The sequence below is a fragment of the Falco naumanni genome, chromosome 2 (assembly GCF_017639655.2).
Source record: "Falco naumanni isolate bFalNau1 chromosome 2, bFalNau1.pat, whole genome shotgun sequence".
NCBI lineage: Eukaryota > Metazoa > Chordata > Aves > Falconiformes > Falconidae > Falco > Falco naumanni.
Genome location: NC_054055.1, coordinates 31,723,322 through 31,744,128, shown reverse-complemented (window position 1 = coordinate 31,744,128; position 20,807 = coordinate 31,723,322). Strand labels below are relative to the sequence as shown.

General features: G+C 44.2%; 2 protein-coding genes and 1 long non-coding RNA gene across 8 annotated transcripts in view; 2 read left to right on the top strand and 1 right to left on the bottom strand.

Annotated features, from left to right (window-relative positions):
* Nucleotides 1–8,891, top strand: part of FNDC3A (fibronectin type III domain containing 3A) — a 127,031-nt gene extending 118,140 nt beyond the window's left edge. For all 6 annotated transcript variants that reach the window (XM_040583836.1, XM_040583837.1, XM_040583834.1 and 3 more), the window contains 4 exons: nucleotides 684–893; nucleotides 2,290–2,456; nucleotides 3,103–3,230; nucleotides 6,403–8,891. In XM_040583836.1, the coding sequence (XP_040439770.1) occupies nucleotides 684–893; nucleotides 2,290–2,456; nucleotides 3,103–3,230; nucleotides 6,403–6,717 (820 nt within the window). In that variant the 3' untranslated portion in view covers nucleotides 6,718–8,891. The remainder of the gene's footprint in view (nucleotides 1–683; nucleotides 894–2,289; nucleotides 2,457–3,102; nucleotides 3,231–6,402) is intronic.
* Nucleotides 8,892–8,992: 101 nt separating this feature from the next.
* MLNR (motilin receptor) lies at nucleotides 8,993–14,949 on the top strand. The gene is given in 7 exon segments (XM_040583891.1): nucleotides 8,993–9,286; nucleotides 9,288–9,425; nucleotides 9,427–9,683; nucleotides 9,686–9,782; nucleotides 9,784–9,830; nucleotides 11,672–11,778; nucleotides 11,780–14,949. Coding segments are annotated over 7 exon segments (984 nt in total). The 5' UTR covers nucleotides 8,993–9,158; the 3' UTR covers nucleotides 11,990–14,949.
* Nucleotides 10,032–20,370, bottom strand: LOC121083445. The gene is made up of 3 exons (XR_005826371.1): nucleotides 16,657–20,370; nucleotides 14,967–15,068; nucleotides 10,032–10,476 (listed from the first exon to the last, which is right to left on the bottom strand). It is a non-coding gene; the product is annotated as an uncharacterized LOC121083445 (long non-coding RNA).
* Nucleotides 20,371–20,807: the final 437 nt, after the last annotated feature.

The following is a 20,807-nucleotide window of genomic DNA, read 5'->3' as shown; positions in this document are numbered from 1 at the left end:
AAAAAAAAAAAATTATCCCTGAATTTCAAGTTCTACAGACCCTAAGCCATTTGCCCTTTGACTTCTTCTAGTTTCCCCCTCTCCCTTTCCAAACAGACCCAAGATGGCTTGTGTTTGCAGGCACCCAGAGATGTGTTACCAGTGAAAACAGCAGGAGAGGTGGCTGGGCACCGTCACTTTATTTTCACATGAATTGGATCTTTTCCAAAAAGCCTGTAAAACTTTCCTGTAGTCATCCTTGAACTCACCTGCTGTGATAGCCAAAGATACCGATTCACCTCTTTTGGATATGGGGGGGGGGGTTTTACCTTCCCTCATCTCTCCAATGTGTCTTATCAAAAATTTTGGTACAAGGCCTGCAGGGTCAGGAAGATGGTCCACTCTTGAAGTAGCTGATAGAGTTTTTGCATCTTTTCACTAATGTGAATGATGCAAATTGCTAACATATTTTTATTTTGAATTGATCCAGCTCCTTAAAACGTGGCACAGAAAATGATACTCCTGCATATTCATGACAGTCTATCAAAGCATAATGCTGATAAAAACCTTCATTGTAGAAAGTACCATCTATTTGGTACCATTAATCTCTTGCATGTAAATGGTGGAAATGATCAGTTGTTTTTTAGAATGAATAATTTCAAGTTAATTTTCTCTCCCTCTCTATTGCTGCCGCCCCCAACTAGAGTACGAATTCAAGCCCTAAACAGTCTCGGAGCGGGTCCTTTCAGCCACACCATAAAACTGAAAACAAAGCCTCTCCCCCCGGATCCACCTCGCCTGGAATGTGCTGCATACAGTTCTCAGACTCTCAAGCTGAAGTGGGGAGAGGGAACTGCAAAAGCGTTAACTGACTCCATTCAGTACCACCTTCAAATGGAGGATAAGAACGGAAGGTTGGTTTGGCATCGCTTTAATCTGCCCTGTATCGCTCTGGTCTGATGCTTGGGAGATGGCAGCAAAGGGCAAAATTCCATATGTTTTGCTGAATTTGCAACAGATACAGGAGGTCATCTCGTCTAGCAAGGCAAGAAGAGCTCTAGAGATCTGTGCTGGGAAGTACAAGATTAAAAACTTCATAATTTTTTATTTATAGTTCAATATGAAGAGTTCAATGAATTGTTCTGTACCAGCACACTTTTCTCTGTTCTGCATTTGGTTAAGTATTTTGTCCAAGTCTCGTCTAATCGGTCTCGTGGATTTTACATACTTAATATTGGAAGGGGTGAATTCTTTACTCTCTGTTGTCTTTATACGCAATTATTTTTAGTGGAAAACAAAACTCACATAGTATACTTTATTACTTTAAGGGATCCCTTCTCTCATGTTAAATCAGAATGTAAGTTGAGATGGTACAGCAAATACCTTTGCCTAAATGGTAAAATGAACAGTACTGCTACACTGTGTCTCATGTCTAAATCTCTTGACTAGCTTTAGCTTGACAGTGAGACAAAATAGATCTGCTAGGTGAAATTGCTCTGCTGTAAGGAGAAAAAGAAATTAGGCTCTTAACTGGAAAGAAATTAATTGCCATTACCAAAGACTAGGACATGTGCAGGTACCTGTATTAAATTTAAAAGAAAAGAAAAAGCTGAAGTAGATGATAACCCCTGCAGAAAGAGATAAAACTTGTGCTGTGTCCTGGGGATACCAAAACTGAAAATGAAATGAGAGCTGCCAAGATCAGTCTTCGTAAGAGTTGTAACATGAAGGAAAGTGGCCGGTCTACAAAGCTCTCAGAATGGGACTTGGATTGTGCTACAACTGTGACTCTGGCCTCCTGTGCAGATCTGAATGAGCTTCATCAGTCACCCATCTCTGACAAGGATGAACAAGAGCAGTTGGATCATGACCCTTTCTTAGGTGTAGTGTTGCAAAGAGCAAAAAGCTAAAACCTAGTTACCTGATTTTGAAAAGCTAAAGGTGTTGGAGGAGTACATAGCACACACAAAAAAGCAGTGTACGCAGCTCATTGAGAGACAGGGCTGCTGTCCTTTCCCATTTCTGTTCCAAGCACTGAAGGGTTTCTGAAAATGTTTAGGATCATTTTTGCCAAGACACAATCCGTAGCACTCTGTGTAAAGGAGATGACATAGGAAATAAAAATTCGGTGCTGGAAAGTGAGTTTATTGTTTTATAATAATGCCAGAACATTGTTTTAACTCTGAAATAAGTATTTCTGGACTTCTCCTTAGATTCTGGGAAATTATGGGAATAGATTGCAAGACAATTCTGTAGCTACTTTGGAAGTCCTTTTCTGTGTTTAAAATAAGCTACTCTTTCCATTTTCAGGTTTGTATCCTTATACAGAGGACCGTGTCACACATACAAAGTACAAAGGCTGAGTGAATCTACGTCATACAAATTTTGTATTCAGGCATGTAATGAAGCTGGTGAAGGTCCCCTTTCTCAAGAATATGTTTTCACTACTCCCAAATCTGTTCCAGCTGCCCTGAAAGGTAAAGGTGCTGCTTCTTTCTTTTGGAGGGTGGGGGGATGCCTGGTTGGTTTTGGTATTGTGTTGTACTTGGGGTATTTAGAATGCTAACCCCTTTTCCAAGTGCAGGTAGGGACAGTAAGGGAATGCTCCTTTCATGTAATTGCCTAAAGCCTAAAATATTCGCTCCAAAAATGAGAGGCTTGGAGTTGATTCATTCTTTGTTATAAGAAGGTTTGTACTTTGAATCCTTGCTTACCAGGAGAGAGTGACCAGGCTATTACGGTAATTTGAGGTGAAAATTCTCCCTAGCATGTTTAGAATAATCTTAAACATAGCAGCTTTTTGTTGTTGGTTTGTTTTGTGGTTGGTGGTTTTGGGTTTGGGTTTTTTTGGGGGGTGGGGGTGGGCGGGCATGCAGTATACACTTGCAGTCACCAAATTTTACTTGCTTTCTCTTGGATGATACCTAAACTAGCAATAGAGATCTATGTGAATTTGTTGTTGTTCCAGAAAATTTTGTAGGAAGAACACATTTGAATCTGAATCTTTTGTTTCTCTGAGACAAAATAGCAGAAAGAATACGGAATTCTACAAGTTGTTAGAATATAGCATGAAGTGATGGGGAAGGCTGAGCTAGCTGTCACTTCTGTGTTTTCTGCCTTCAGCACCAAGGATAGAGAGAATAAACGATCACACTTGTGAAATCACATGGGAGGTTCTGCAGCCCATGAAGGGTGATCCGGTTATCTACTGTCTTCAGGTCATGGTGGGAAAAGACTCAGAATTCAAACAGGTATGATGTGTTTAAGTTACTGTATTTTTCTTTGATTAGTTATTTGTGGTAGCTAGTTTAGATTAAAGATTATTGTGTTTCAGCATGCTAACTTTTTTTACTAAATAATATAAGGTATTATCTCCTAAAATCATTGTCATAGAGAAAAGAGATTTATTTAATATAAATACTTACTGCAGTAAGTTGCAGCCTCTCTGGCTTACAGTGACCTTTACTAGATACAGCTTGATCCCTCAAGTGGTGAGGAAATTGTCCACTAATGGGAAGAACTGGCAAAAAGGAAACATCCACCCAATGGTACAGAATTGAGACTTGCAAGGAAAAGAACAAAGGATTCTCTTTGCACTCAGCTGGTTGATGACAGTGAACAATATTGTAAAAGCTTTGATTTTATCAAAGTCATACTCCTGCACAGAGAACTGCAGATAGGAAGGACCTCCTACTTATGCAAGGTGGACATTCAGGTGTAGAGAAACTTTATAAATGTAATTCAGCAATTAGTTTTTTACCATAGGACCATTTCAGTTTAACAAGAGGTGAGCAGTTGAGAGTGTGTTTTAATTTCAGGTTTGATTATCTAAACGCCAAGCTACAAATTAGTGTGCATTTATAAGAGGATGTGCAGTGCTAATTTTGCTTCCCTATAAACAGTCTGGTAATTGACATGAAATTAGCCCCTTGGAAGCTCTGTTTCACACTATTAAGTAAGCAGGTTTCCTTCCAGAAAGGAAACACAATTAATTCTGGTATATTATAATTTTATTGTAGGTCAATATTAAATAAGTTTTGCCTATGCTTTCGTAGATTATAGGCCTTAATAGTTTCATAATTCAAACTTTCAGTGTAGTGCTGTGTTTATTATGTCCATTTGCTAAATTTTTCAGTGAAAGGTGAACCATAATCCAAGGTGTTCATTACCTTGCTATGTGAACATTCTTTAATTGTAACTTGAAAATTGTAAATGCAACATTAAATATATAAGTAGGGCATGGTCAAGCATTGCTTCTAGATATGGAGTCAAATCACACTTTGATTACCAATGTGCATTGCTAAATGAGCTGGACAAGAAAATAAAGGTTACACTTTAAGCCTGGAAAAAACAAAGTAGGCTGAGGTGTCTTTTGCGTCTCCAGAGCAGTTCAGCACAGTAAATTGAAATAAAATGAGAAGAGTAGTTTGCAAAAATTAAAATTGTAACAGTCAAGAAGTAAACACCATGGGAATGGTCTAAGATACTTAGACATAATGGTGACAATTTTCTCTGATGTGGACAAAAGGTAAACTGCCTGGAAGTCCGCTCGAAGCTGTTTACTACCATTTCCGTTGCAAAACTTCACTCTCCTCCTTCTCCCTGATCAGTCAGCCAAGTTGCTCATGTCATTGGTCCCTTCGTGCTTCAGACAAAGTAAGTTAGTAACCTGCTGTTGAGCTATATACATCAGCTATATACGTTCTCGAAGATGTTAGTAAGCAACCGTATAAATACCCCAGCAAACAGATTTGAGGGGAAGGCAACTTCCAGCAAGGCACTGGGGACAAGCAGCTGAGGGCAGCAACCCATGCCAGCTGGAGTAGCTGTAGCTACAGTAGGATGTTTGTCTGTGGCCTGTTTGATGGCGACCAAATGCATGATACAAATTAGCAGAATTTTGAGGAGGCTACGCTTGTGAGGATTTGCCCTGTGTCAGTGTGGGAAAACTTTATTGAGAGAAAGAAAAGTCTCCGAGTTGTAGATTCCAGCAAAGCTCAGCTGTCTGGCTGCCAGAGGACTTTCTAGGTCTTATGAGTAGCCACAAGCACAGCAAGAGCTCGTCAAACAACAGAACTGGAAGCGATTTCCTGCCTCTTTCATTGTAGCAGTTGGTAGCTTGCATTTGTGAAATGCACTCTAACAGTATGATAACCATAGGGAACGCTTCTGCACGATGTGGGATTTCTGTATCCTGCTACCAATCAAATAAAGCGAATCCAGATAATGGGGTGTCAGGAGAATAGGTGAAGTGGTTTAAAGAGAGAAATCAAATTGTATTTTGCTACCCACCTAATAGCTCAGTACCTATTGGTATACCTATAAACAGGAAATTGCACCTGCATGGGATTTTGTTGGCTCTTACAGGACCTTTATGTAGCTGCAAATTAATTAATTTGAGAAACCAGCATTTAGATTTCACCGAATTCGGCACTCCATGCTGAAGAGTTTTGAACTCAACCAGCCAGCAGAGAGACCCTTGGAGAGCACCCTAAGAAGTCATCTGTGTCTTCGGATCTGATGAAATTAAGACTCACAGAGAGGACTTGTGGCTTTCCTGATACAGTGTTTATTGGGATAAATTATAGTATTTAAAACACACAGTATCTTAACTACAACAGAGTGTGTTGGAATGGATTAGACTTAATGGAGTAGCTCGATACAGAGCTGATTACCTAAAATTCTGTGATAACGATATTGTACGTTACATCCCATGGTGTAGTAGTCACATCGTTAAGTGGTCACTAAAACACCTCAACACTCGGGCTTCTGACAGAGGTTATTTGGTGTGTACTCGTTATGCCATAAAAGCACTTGTAGTTTGCGGCGAATGAAGAGACGGGACGCAGCTTGATGCAAGCAAATGTCACTTTATTGTACAGAAGCACGAGTTTATATACACTTTCAGAAGCTGCGCGTTTTAAACAGATTGGTTCTTGAAGCTAAGCACTGCATACTAGGCAATCCCTGGTTGGTGGTTAACTGCCATCAATTAACAGCAAGGTGTTACCTTTCCTTGGTGCCATCCTTGGCGCCATCCGTCTCCCACCCCCCTGTGCTCTGTACACATGTCTCATCATGTTAATTGTTGTCTAGACAAGCTCGGGCACATTCCCCTCAGCTGACTGCCATGCAGGGTCCTAGTTTCCAGCCCGCTCCTGCAGTAGTTCTTTCCTGTGTTTCACCAGAAGAACTGGAGACTTTATCTGGCATTTAAATTGAGTTTGTGAGCTCTTTGTCCACTTCTCATTGCATGAGTGAGAACACTGGTGAGGAGTCGTCCTTTTTACAGTTACCTTCACCATAAACAGAACCGTACTGAGATACATATGTGTATGTAGGACATTTGTACTGAATGTCTCTCTCTTTTTTTTTTTTTTTTTTTTTTTTCCTTCTCCTCCCCTGCCTCCCCTTTATTGCCAGATTTATAAGGGTCCGGACTGGTCGTTCCGCTACACAGGCCTCCAGCTGAACTGTGAATACCGTTTCCGCGCATGTGCCATTCGACAGTGCCAAGAGCCAGTCGGCCATCAGGACCTGGTAGGCCCCTACAGTGCACCAGTGCTATTCATCTCTCAGAGGACTGAACCGCCGGCAAGCACCAACAAGGACACTGTGCAAACCACAAGGACACAGTGGTCGCAGAGCGACCAAGTGTGTGCTGCTGTCATCCTTGCACTTTTTGCTATCTTTTCCATTCTGATTGCTGTTATCATTCAGTACTTTGTAATAAAGTGAAGAAAAGAGATTTATTTTAGAATGCTGCCCATTACATTTTACTTTCCCATAATCTAAAAGTAATTCTGTTCTCTTGCTTTTACGAAAAACAGGCATTTAGCACCGGCATTGGGACTGATGCAGACCTTTTCAGCCACTTGAAAATGCTTACTGGTAGGTATAGGCTGGCACGTGTTACTAGAACGCAAGCCACAGAGATACAATCTTTTCTTTAATATGCCTTCTTGCAGTACAAACTCTATATGGGGCAGGCAAGCAATGTTTCCTGAAAAGGGTTTGACCAGTAAATACGAGTGTAAAAATGGTTTCCTGGCCCATGCTTTTAAGGGTTGCTACCATAACAGGGAAGAATGTGTAGATCGCATTTAAAACTTACACTAACAAACTTGTGCTGTATACAATATTAATCTGATGCTGTGAAAGCAATTTAGCGCTGTATTTCTACCTCCTCATTTGTCTTAATTATTTGGGAAGCAGGATCTATGCTGAAAAACAGAAGGGGCTTTTCTCAGGCAGCAAATAATAAACTGGATGGAAGAGTATGCATGAAGGAAGCTTCTTATCTGATAAATGTGGAGTTCTTCACTGCAAGTAGATGTTTTCGAAAGACTGCAAGGGGATGGCACAAGTGGTTTATCTTACCCCCAGGATTTGATGTTTACTTAGAAAAATGGCCTCTTTCACTTCTTAACGAACATAGAAGGGGAGAGTATGACAGAACTTCTTAGACTTATTATTTACATTGAAAAAACACATTTCCGAACTTGACCTTTCATTGGATGCAGTTTATACAGATGTCTGTGCCCCCTGATTTTGGCTAGTTAATAGGTTTTTGAGATAAAATTCATGACTGAATTTTTGTTGTTTCCCCAACATTCACTTGCCATATCCACCAGAATCAAGCACTGCCTTTTTTTCGTTTTTCTGTCTTTCTTTCTTTGGGGCACCAAATCAAAGACGAAGTGTAGTAATTTGCACCAGAAAACTTAAAGCTGCTTTTTTCTTGAGATCCTAATGTTTAATGTAATGTCTCTTTGGATACTGTACCAAATTGTTGATTGCATGTGGTTAATGTTGCATTAGAGCACTTTGCAATTGCATAACTCATCAATGTTTTGTGAGCTTGCATTTGTGAGTTATTGAATGACCAGACTGAATTTTTCAAGTATCCCATTGAACATCTTGCTGGATGTCAACGATTGCCAGTGACACAAAGCTTGTAGTGAAACTATCTTTAAAAAAAAAAAAAAAAATCCTTGTCTCATCACACTTATGTTATTTGTTATACACTTTGTAATTAGCTATTTTTAATTTATTTGAGTTACAAGATAGTGGATCATTAATGACTTCTAGTTGTGTTCAGTTTAGCATTTTTAATGGTATTAAACACTTCTGTCAGTCTTAATAATAATAAAAAAAGGAACCTCTGTCTTGTGCTTTGAAGATCTCTGAAGAATTTCTCTTATATTAGAACGGGCATGTATCGTACTTGTTTATACGTCCAATGATCTGTGCTGTAGAATAACGTTGCCGAGTTTTGTTTGGGTTTTTTTTAAAAAAAAAAAAAAGAAATTGCAAAGAACTTGGCCTCCACGTGGTAAGAACGATCTGTCTTTAAAATGTACTGTATGTTTACATTTTATTTTGAATTTGTCATTTGTACGTATAGGCTGATACCTTCCCGCAGGATACCGCGATAACTGATGTTTTCTAGAACCTTCTTAAAAGTGCCATGTTTGGCAGTGCAAATGAGGTTGCGTGTAACAGCCCAGAGATTTCTTACGGTTGAATGTCTAAAACGGTAAGATTTGTTACTACAGTTAATCTGCAGTGACTTATGTTTTTCATAGTAAAATTCAAATGAGCTCCTATTTTTGATAGTCATTTAATAGTGTATTTGCCATTTGAGCCTCAGTGCATATTACTGCATTGAAGACAGTTTTTAATGTAATCTTAATTTTACCTCATATACTGTACATTCCAAAAACAAATTAAAAAAAGAAAAACTCTAAACTTTTTAAAACGTTATAGATACACTACCAAACATATCACTTTACAATTGTACAACGTCGGACTCCATGAAGACGAACCTGTATAGTCTGATAGAAAATACATAAACTATGTAGCAAAAGTATCTTTAAAAATCTGTGGAAAATAAAAGTATCATTCTTTTTTGTGGTGGTCAGTCCGTCCTGTCTGCGTGCCGCACCAACACTTCGTCAACAGCAGCCAAGTTTGTAAGTAACGAGCCTCAGACAAAACAGCTCTTCCCTTGCCACGGCGGTGCTGGTGGCGGGGACCCTGTGGGGCACAGGGTGGGCTTGGTGGCCCAGGTGGGGCACAGCCACCCCTGCTGTCCCCTCGGGGGAGGATGGGGATGGGGCAGCAGCACTGCCCGGTGGGGTGTGTCCCGCCTGGCAGCTGCAGGGGCTGAGGTGGCCATGTCCCCTGGCACCACCCAGGGTGGCAGCGGGGGCGAGCTGTGGCCACTGCTGCCCTGCAGTGAGCGGCTGTGCCTGGCACCGCCGCTGTGGGCACTTGTCCCTGTCACAGCCGCCTGCCTGGCGCTGTGCAGTCAGCGTGGTGGGCAGCGTCCTGACGGTGCTGGTCAGCTGCAGCTACTGCTACATGAAGGCCACCACCAACCTGTGCCTGGGCGGCGTGGCTGCCTCAGACCTCCTCATCCTCCTGCTGCTGCCCTTTGACCTGTGCCTCCCACTGCCTCAGCGAGGGCTGCACCTGCTGCACTGCCCTCCACGTCACCTCACCGGGGACAGCTCCCTGCCTCCCCCTCAAGGCCAGTGTGGTTGTCACCAAGCGCCAGGTGAAGGCTGCCATCAGCACCCTCTGGGCCTTCCACCTTCTCTCCGCCAGACCCTTCCCGGTCAGCATGGAGCAGCCTGACAACAACTTCAGCTGCGAGTGCAAGCCCACCCTGCAGGCCCTGGAGTCAGGCCTGCTGGCCACCACGTTTGGGTCACCACCTCCTACTTCATCCTGGCCATGATCTGTCTCAACATGTACAGCTTCATCAGCCTGGAGCTGTGGCAGAGGAACACCCACCTGCAGCGTCCTCCGGAAGAAGGGGCACCGCCAGATGGTCAAGGTCGTGGGTGAGTCCCTCCTCCATCCCCCCTCAAGCCGTGGCTGGGGCCAGGAGCAGGGCTGGGGAGCCACGGCTGGGGCCAGGACCGGCGCTGAAGTGCCCGCAGCTCCCGGCTGGGGTAGGGGTAGCACAAGGGGACTATCGCAGCCACACCACCGAGCCCTCCGGTGCTCCCTGGCACTGCTGTGGCCGGGATTTCACTCTCACAGCTGAGACGTCCCCTGGTGCAGCACTGCGCAGCCAGCAGCACGACTGCCTTCTGTAGAAATGCCCTTTTCCTGAATTTTGCCGGGCAGAACTGAGTACAAGGGAGTCTGCAACTTCAGAAAAAGCGGGGTAATATCAGTGGTCTCTTCCAGTGGGCAGCAACACCCTCTGGGTAGTAAATTTGTGCTTCTGAAAAATAAGTTTATTTCCTTAGCAGTCTTATGTAGCTCTCCTAGGGCTAAACCCCCTGGTTGCCCAAGCAGGCTGAGGAACGGCAGCTCAACCCTTCCGAGCCATTTGCAGACAAATCCTGTAACACCAAAGTGCTTCTGGCTGAGGTAGGATGCTGTTCGGTTTCAGTTCATTTTTCTGACTCCGACATTCACTAGCCTAGCGTCAGGCTAGATTACATCTGCCCCAGGGCACTGAAGTTTGTAGTCACTGATCTGAAGAAAAAAAAAAAGGAAAGAAAAAAGGAAATAAAAAAGAAATCCAACTACTGATTAATAAGCATAAAACAAAATGCCCTGGTCATTTGGGGTTTTTCCTACTTCTTTTACCAAGGATGTAATCAGCTGAATGGAAATAGCCTAGCACAAAGAGAAGAAACTAATAAGCCTGGGAGAGTACATTTTGCTAACTTATTTGAGGAGGGTATTGGAGTAGGCAGGAGGGCTTCCAACAGAAACACCCATCTACGGTCCCCTCAGAATCCACTGAACCAGCCCAGTTCCCCCTAACAGAGCCAGCAGCTCTATGCACATGATGTATTTCAGGCATAAACTTGCTTTGGCTATATCCCTTTTGTTTAAACTTTAAGGGATGCTCCATAAATGATCATTTGTTTTACTTATGTGCATTTATAAATAAAAATAATTAAAAGATGGATACAGTAATACGCTTATTTTATTGTTTCTCATCTGCCTCTGCTATGTTGCCATTGCAAGAGTGTTTGTATTTGCATTTGTTTGTATGTGCTAAAATGCACCAGACTACAAGAACAGCTGGAGTGACTCAGGCTGGAGATTGCCCAGTCAAATTATCTGTCTCCAGCAGTGACTGGGGATACATGTAAGACCTTCAATGGAAAAAAATTAATAGACCAACAGCACTGCAATGCTTTACGTTAGCAACCACCCCATTACAGCAGTGCTAATTCAGTGGGAGCTCAGGTGACACGTTCAGCATTTAGACTAGTCTTTTTCATTAACGTAGGTATGCTAAAGAACAACTCTGTAGCGAATGGAGCTGCTGTGTGCTCCCATAAAAACACATCTTTTTCTTCTTTCATTTTCATACCACATGCACAGCATTACAGACATTGCTGAGGGGAATCTTTGTTGTGCCTGATGCTATTCCACGGATGTGATACCACTGTCAGTTGTTTACATTTTTCTCAGAAAACTCATCTCACAGTTTGGCTGAAGATTTTAGCAGTTATCTTTTAATTCAAAGACTAACGATCAGACTTCATGCTATTCCCGTTTTCATGGTTTTCCAACAATTTAGTGCCATTATTTCTATGTAACATTTGTACCAGTTAGAAGAACCTGCAAAATCAGCCATGTAAAATTTAGTTTACTGGATGGTTGAAAAGTTAACTCACTCCTTAACTATCGCATGTGTTATTTTGTCTTATAGCTGTGGTGGTGGTTCTGGCCTTTGTAATTTGCTGGTTGCCTTTCCACAGTGGCAGGATCATATTTATAAATACCCAGAGCACCAGGATGATGCTGTTCTTCCAGTACTTTTAATATATTTGCCTTGCAGCTTTTCCACCCGAGCGCATCCATCAACCCTATCCTCTACAACCTCATTTCAAAGAAGTACAGGGCAGCAGCCCACAAGCTGCCATTGCCACACCAAGCTGTGGAAAGGGCTTTCACGGTAACAAAAGACACTGGCGGCTGCACAGAGAGTAGCACTAGCACAAGAAATGAGTACGCAACCAGCTTCTGAGACTGCGCCCCACACTTCTCCAGCATTCTCTGCAAGGGAAGGGAACTTGCTTTTCACAGGAGAGTCACAAAAGGATGGACAATGTGTCAGGGCATGTGGTATTTTGTAACCACTTGTATTTTGAAATACTTGTATTTTTGTTAACAGAGCAAGCAGGGACCATAAAGCAGTGAGAATGATGCGCAACTCATGAAAGATAACTCAGCAGGAAAAGCTGGATTAAATTGCCAGTAAAACTGTGGTTTCAGTTTATGACATGTCATTGATTGCATGTGTTCTATGCAGTTTCTGGTATTTTCTACAAATCATAACATCAAGGACCCCAAAAGAGGAGGGAGTTTGAGGTAGCTGCTCTTCTTAGGTGCAGTAATGGGTAAAACTCTCGGACAGCCCTTGCATTTTAAAATGGTTTTCTTATAAACAAGATTTTACAAAACACAGCCTTGTAAGGAGACGGATGCAAAAGAACTCACCCACAACCTGGAACATCCTTGTAAGAAGGGAGCATATGTTTTTAGTACCTGGTCTTGTCATCACAAAGGGGAAGTTTCCCAGGTAGTGGCACTGACTCTTCCCTTGGGAAAGGGCATCCTCTGTGCAGCAGCCTCTGGGCTTAATCCTTTTGGTCTGACCCACACAATCAAGTAAGTTCTCTTATTTATATACTAGCAACCAATCCCCTGTATCTGTAAGAGTTTAGATAATCCTGATCACTTCCTCGTGATAGACCCACAGTGTCTGGTAAATGTTAGCGGTATGTCTCCACTGCGTTACGTTATGTACTGCACTTACAAATAATACACCAAGTTAACGATCTCACCACAAACGAGCCCCATCACTGAACATGCTGGACTGCACCCAGGACTTACTGCACTGAGAGTCAAAAACCAGTTCACTACCTTCGCTCCAAGGACTTTAAATACAAACTTAAACTATATGATTTAGGAAGGAGCCTTGTTGTGAGAAAGAGCTAGAAGGAGCTGCAGTACCGGTTTCTCCAGAGGGCCATTTCACCTGTGCATTTTACCTGTTACCTTCCTGGCTATAGCGATATAAATCTGGACCAGAATCAATGAAGTGGGACTGTGACTCACAGGAGCATCACTGGTGGTATGTCTGCACCTGTCTTTGGTTACCATCAACCCTGCAACCCCATCACAGAAAACCACCAGATCTGTCAGGCACAATTTGCCCTTAGTGAAGCCACACTGGCTGTCACCAGGAGATGAAATTCAGTGTCTTCCCTTTCCCCACAACACTTCAAAGCAAACTCTGAGCCAGCATGCAAAGTCCCTTCAACTCAGATGGTCTCAAGCAAGGGTTTCCACCTTTTCTGTCACCAGAAGGTCTCAGCACAGAGCACTAAGGAGCACAGACTCAGGACTCCTCCTGGGAGCAGATTTGCCTCCCTCAATATTACCTGTTGGGTTTAACTCTCGGTGTCACTCACTTTGACTCGCTGGACCCATTTTTCTTTCTGAAAAAGAAATTAAACAGATCTCACTCTAGGATCTCCCCAGTGGACAACCAGCTGTGGGTCTCCTTGCCCCACCCCACAGCCACCCTCAAGCCCCAGCACATCCCCTGGGTGCAGCGAGGGACATACCCACAAGGTTAATGTCCAGCAGAGGCTGAATCTTAGCATCCCAGCTGCCGGCTGCTGCATGGGGAGGTCTCACCTCGTGCTCTCAGGCTGTGAGAAGCCAGCTGGAGCATCCTGAGGTACCCAAGGCTCAGAGGCCCTCAGTCTCCTTTCCCTCCCAGCCAGCACAGCTGAACTCACCAGCCCAAATGACAGACAAGGGTCTCATGGCTTCCCTCACTTCCTCAAAGAAGGGCTGTCTGGCCTCACAGGGAAAGTTGTCCTTGACTATAGGACACCCTGTGACTCTGGGTTACCACTTCTTCAATGATTGTACTTTGAGATACATCAAGAAATAACCGGGCAGAACATAGTTTTAGGAAAGATGCTCTGAGACTCCATGGACCCTCTGGGGAATCCTTGGAGAGCGATGAAACATCGCCCGAGCACAGCAAAAATGTGAGAAGCTCTCAGCCAATTTCTCAGACAAGTTTAAATGCAATAGGTTATTTATATGATTGTGAGAGAGTCAAAAGGTAATAGATACACCTCAATTAAGTGGGCAAGAACTGAGCCCCTAAAGTGCTGTGAAGAAAATTTAAACCAAGAAATCTGGTCACCCTGGCAGATGTGGAGGTGTAAGTCATGCTTAATCCACAACGAAACCGATGGGAACTGAGGACTGAAAATGCAAATGCTAAGTAAAAAGAAAATAAAATTAAAAAAAAGCAAAAGCACAAGGCATGAAAAGCTCAAACTTTAAACTTGTTCAAGGCTCTTTCAGGCTGTCTTCCTTCTTGATGTCTCCTTTCATCTGGATGCTTCTTGCACGAATCCAGTCCATGCAGAAAATTTCTACAAAGACCATTTTACCAGCACCTTCCTAAGATCATTTCACCCTCCTGTCTGCCCTCTTCCACTGGATTCCTTCTCCCAGATGCAAATTTTTTTCACTCCATCCTTGCCAGTCATCTCTTTGCTCTTCAGAAGCTGATGCTGCTGCCAAGCATGCCACAATGTCCATATCCATATTTGCTGGGGGCCAGAAGGAGTTCCCAGATTAGAGTGTGGGCACCCCAGCCTGCTTGCATGGTTGGGAAGACATCTCCCCCTAAATGCCCTCAAAGCTAGTCATCCTTCAAACCTTTCCTTAAGAACTCACCTTACTCATGATGCTTACTGAAAAATCTCTAAACCAAAGGCAGAGCTGGGTACAAATCAGATATAATGTAACATGACAGTCTCCTAAACCTGGGGCTTCACCAGATACCACTGTCACTAGCAACGAAGGGCCCAACTTCAGCACAGGGAACCAGTCTGAAAGGCATCATCTGCCAGTCACCAAAAGCAGTATGGAGTGGCAGAAATACAAGCCAGATGAGACTGCGTATTTACCTGGAATGGAAGGAGAGCCACCGCCAGTGTACAGACACTGCGCAAGGCACTCTGATCCCTCTGGAGTGTGGCGCAGTTGCCGGATCAGAGAAGACAGCTACCCTGGCCAGAGAAGAAGATAAAAAGCCAAAAAAGAAAAGTAACTTTCCCCCGCCTCATTTAAGGTATTCTATGTGACAAGAAGCAACAAGGCAGAACACAAAGGATGGTGGGATCCAGGCACCCTCACACCCTGCCCTCCCAGGCAGCAGCCACTAAGGGGTCTTATAGTCACCAAAGCAGATGCAAGTCCTAAGTGACCTCCATGTCAGCAGTCTCAGACACTCGGCTATGATATCAGATGAATACAAACACTTACGTTCCTGTTCAGCAAGTGTCATGGAGCCCATGACAGCCCTACAAGACTCAGTAGCTGCCTGCTGTTGTATCAGGGGTACTCATACACTCCAGGACACAGCAACATTTCTGTGCTCTGCAGAGGTGGCAATACAACCCCAGGAAGTCTCTGGAAGCAGCAAAAAAGTCAGCCTGGCTTCCACTGCTGCTATAAATCAAGGATACCAGCAGGGACCAGCCTGCAGCTAAACTGATCGTGAAGAGAAGCATAGGGTCCAACAAACGTGTAGCTCCTATGCAACAAATTTTGCCCATCTTAATAAGGAAATCTGTTCCCTAATTTAAATTTAGGTCTGCTCTTTGTCTGTGCTGTGCAAACATACCCCAAAGGCAAGCTGTGTTTTGACCCTGTGGAAGTAGAGGCTGTCCGCAACCCCAGAAGAGGAATCTGGAGAGAAGCTGAGTTTCCCCATCTCCTGCAGCAGCTGAGCACAGCATAGGGAACATTTTCTTAATCCAGGGGTTCAATTCTGCTGACACCAAGCCAGGCAGCATTCCAAGCCCTGGAAGTTATTTGAAGGCTTGTAGTCATTACCTTTTCACAGTGCTTCATTTCAACAGGCTTCAGCAGAACCTGCTGGACTGACCTGAACCAGCTGTACCTGTGCAAGGGAATCGTCTCACCCAGCTACCCCCCGCTCCCGGGGAGCAAGCCTGTGTGCTGACCCTAGCCAGAGGGACCGACCCGGCCAGGGCAGGGCAGGAGGGCAGGCTTGGTGCGTTCAGCCGCTGAGGAGGATGGAGGGGCAGCTGAGGGAGAGCAGGGAAGGCAGGGAGCCTTCACACCTTGCCTTACACAGGCTCTTTCTTTCAGCGAGACCATCACAAAACACACACCTAGACAGAAATGAGCGATCCCTGTCCAACAGTTACTGCAGTAGGGCAGGTCTGCAGGATCCACGCCCTCAGACCCAGTCCTCGCACCGAGAAGCTGGGCTAAGGGAGTTGCGATAAGACAAGCTGCTCCCATGCAGAGTGGTGACCCATCTTCCCCGCCTTCGGGAAGTTACCATAAAGGCGCAGAAGGGACAGACAAAACACAGTAATGTTTGCTCCTTCCCATGCTGCTTGTTGTGAAGGGAGATCCCTCCTGCAGAGCTTGGGAACAGGAAGGAGGCAGGGATGGACGGAACTGCCTGAAAACAACCCTGGCTGAGACAAGCCTGGGAATGGTACAGGAAAACGCAGAAGAGCAGCAGGAGGTGATCCCACAGAGCAGAACCCCCGCTACCACACAGAACAGACCCGCCCAGCCCCATTTCTTTCTTATATGCTCTGTTCCCCACTTACATACTTTCTCTCCGTTTACTGATTTGGTCCCCAGAGTCCGTTTCACAGCTGCTGGTGAGAAACAACAGCTCTTGTCAGGAATTTGTGATAGCTAGTCTTCATTTTCATTTTGTTTCCTTCTTTTCAGGCACTTCTTGCTTTGTAAAGTGCATGTGTATGCAAGGAGCAATCTGTCTCCAGGACACCTTTCCACGTGGAAGCGTCAAATGTATTTCATTTTGGTCTGGGATCTAGGAAATACTGCATTTATTCCCAGATAGCGAAACAAAATTGAATTCTTGCCTCCTCATCACTGAAACCCAAAGGCCTGTCAAAGGAAACACATAACAATAAGAAAAATTGACGGGTTATCTCTGTTACAGAATGGGAGAAAAATCCAAGTCTGACTGTTTGACAGTACACATCACTGCATTACAACTGAAGTCCAAAAAGACAACCTTAGAAGAAATTTTCTCTGTTGGCTTGCAGACAGGGTGCTGGTTTTGTGCTGGGCAGCCTCTGGGATATTTGCACAACAGAATTGTGAGCTTTATCACACGAATGACAGGAACAAAATCTCATGCCTGAGCTCAAGTGAGTTAGATTGTGAATGAATTTGCGTCAGACCCACAGGGCACGGTGGTATGGGTGTGCCCAAGACTTACACTCAAGTTGAAGCCAGCAGAGCAAATTTGGAGGGGTTGCTGAGCACCCAAAGGACCCCGCTAGTGCTCGGCACCATTTGGCAGGAACCCTAACACTGCCAAGGGATGCTCACCACCTCACAAAACGTGTCTGCTGTGCCTTAGTGCTTGTTGTTTACTAGAAAGTATAACCAGGCAAGTGCCCCAAGTATCTGTACGTAACTGCAGAAGCAATCACTTCCAGGCTGTCAGCACAAACCTGGCCCTGTTAGGAGGAAGAGGCACCACTAACTGCCTTCTGTGACCGGTGTGGAAAGAGCTGTTCATAACCCAGATATCCACAGTGCCGCGTGCCACCAGCACGGCAGGATGCTGAACTCTCCCCTCACAAGGGAGGGAGGACAAGGGCCTATGGTTTCTACAGCAGGAGAGAGGTGGAGGGTTTGCACAGCCATTTCTGCTGGCTCCATGTTCTGGAGTTGACAGATACTGTCCTTGTGGCTGTCAAACTGACTTTTACATGGTTCCTAACCTGGCTGCTTTTCAAAGCAATGAAAAAGGGAGCAAGCACGAAAGAGTCTGATAGAGACTTACAGCCCAAGCTTTTGGAGGAGGTCTCTGATTCATCTCCCTCCTTTTTACCCTCCCTCAAGCTTGCCCAGCGGGACAAGCCCCAAGAGAAGTGCCTCACCTTCTCCTGGTGAAGCAGCTATTTCAGAAGCTGAAATACCACAGGCCAAGAAGCGCCTTCAGGAGCTGAGCCCTCGGACCTGAAACTCTCACCTCAACCTCAGTGTTACCATCCTCAGTCTCCACTTGCAGCCAGGTGAAAACATGGAAACCAGGCTGGGTGACATCTGGTAGAGGAGCAGCCAGGAAGATGTCCAAGCCCTGTGATGCATTACAGACAGACACTATATTAAAAGCCTATAGCAGGCATGGCTTACACAGGACCTGGGATCCCATGTGTCTAGCAACAACCACCATGCCAGTACCCTCACCACAGCTACCTGCAAAGGCCATCGCCCAGCTATATAGATGGAAGCTGCAAAAACAGTAAAACACTCTTCTTACAGCCACCTGAAAGGCTGCTTTTATGCTGCAATCTAGGCATAGCCTACAGGCCCTGACTTGTCCCCTGTGAGATCGGCTGAAACCCCATCACCTTCCCACAGTAACATCTTCAGGGCTGGGGTCTCAGAGGGGCTCCTGCTCAGGGCAGGTTTCCCTGCACAGCATCTCAGCTGCCACAAATCACTCTTGTCACCACGTGCTCTAAATGCTTACGTTTCCACTGCGTGTACTTCAGTACACTGCTTTATAAAGCAAGCACTCTGCTGTCTGTTACAAGTTCATTTATACAGGTTTTGTTTGTGTGATATCCAGGTTGTTGCCTGTATCAGTTATACAAAGTTTCTTAAAGATTTTAAACACATAGAAAATGTTTGCTATCTATGCCAGCAACTTCTAAAAGGTGTGTTTTTATCTCTTCCCAAGCCCTAGCTTGTAACGTAAACCCCTGTCTTGACATTTTGATGTCTAGGACACCACTGAGTGTTTGTTTGCAATTAAAAAGTTGATTTGATTTAATTAACGTCATAGATTCAATGCACAGTAGCAATGCCTCAATAAATTCTTTGTTCCTGTCATATATGTAAAGGCATGTGTACGCACATGCAAGTATCTGAAGGAACATTTGACAGCACTGCAGGTTAAATGCATAACATGGGTATAAAATGCAGCCAGTTAATATGGCTCGGTGAAACAATGGATCGTTACTAGCTACTGAATATATAAATTCTGGACATCTAAGGCAGCAGCTACTCCAGATGACCACTGCATGGGCATGAATGCAGGATTAGCCTCTCTCCCCACAGTCTTTCACAACCTTAGCGTGACCCAAACCTGATTGCCTTTCTGATGCCAGAGCAACACCAGGTCCTTACTGTGTCTAAATAAAGGCATCCTCACAATATAGCAATGTCTACCTTCTACTGTTTTCAACAGAGATACAAACTATGCACATGGACAGATTCACAGGGAAGTAGGCATGTCTGAGGTTGCCACAGAGGGGGGAATTAGATCGCTTAAATTACCGCTGCCAAAGGTATCAGCGGAAGCGGTTTTATTGAACTAAGATGTTATAAAAGCGAGACCTGCAAGTTCAATGTCAAGGTTCACTGTATTACTTACTGTAGAGGATATAGCAATGATTCAAAGTTACCAGTACAAAGCCTAGTGCACTATAATACAAGGTTACGTGTGGTATCAGTCACTTACCAATGATCTGCAGTTGGTAAGGGGTTTCTCAGCCTTGAGGAGTAACCTTGAGAGGTGTCTGTGCTCAAGGGGAGATCATAGCTGCTAAGCAGGGAGAGCTCAGAGAAGGGTTACCTGGGCTGTCATATTTATGGAATAAAGTGCTTGGCTTGCAGTCAAATTGCATCTAATGGAAAAGGTAAATATGAGACTCCTTGTACTCACAGCTTTCTTTGTTCCTTGATAAATGAGTCTTGGAAGAATCACCTGCTATTCATGCATTAATCATACGGTTGGTGTTTCAGTTTCCAAGCCCATATGCATCGATGTTCACCATGTCACCCTGTTCCTGCACAGGTTTTCAGAGAACAGGTTGAATCTGCATAATTTTTTGGCCCAGTTATGGCTGAGGCCTTTGCTTCCTTTGGAGACAGAACCAAACTACCAGAAGTTGGGTCAAGGAGTTGAATGCCTCTCTCACAGAGGTGAAGCGCAGCAGCTGCAGAGAACAGAACACCAGCAGACTCAATGCAAAGTCCAGAGAGTCAGAGCTCCCAGGTTTACATCCCATTGGAGCACCAAGCTGCAGCTGAGCTGATGTGCAGCAGATGCCTCTGTCCCTCAGTGACAGCCTGTCCTCCAACAGTGGGACAGTACATGCAACCCCTCCTTAATGCAATGCACTGGAAGGAAGAAATTGCCATCATACTTACAAATTGATTAATTAAAATATTTGAGATGAAAATAAATGTAATTCCTGATTGTTTACTTGCTTGATGTCATTTCATTTACTAGATTAGCACATACTTTTTCATATTTAACAGACTGATGAGGCTGAAGGATGTATCTGCTTTTGCCTGACAGCAGCACAAAAGCTTTCTTCCAGTGAGCTGTAAAAAACAACTCATCACCAGCAGAAACTCCTTCAACATGGCTTGCAGAGATAGTGAGAGAAGCTCATTGTAGTCGCACGGTACAAACAATGAGCAGATATCTCCTGTATGAACTGATGGGCCTAGCTGTTACGGTGACACTTAATAGTTCTCCGCTGAAACTTTCTAACAGGTGGGTTGTTTTTTTTAAAATCCAGAAGGCGAAGCAAGGGTCAGACTGAGACTACTAGTGATGAATAAAGATCTCAAACCCCAGGAATTAAGCACAGCAAGCTCTTCTTACTACTTTTGAAATAGATGATCAGCTTCACTGTATATCAATACACTCCAGCTAAGACTTTGGGGTAAGGCGTAAAGTCATCTGCATTAAGAGAGTGATG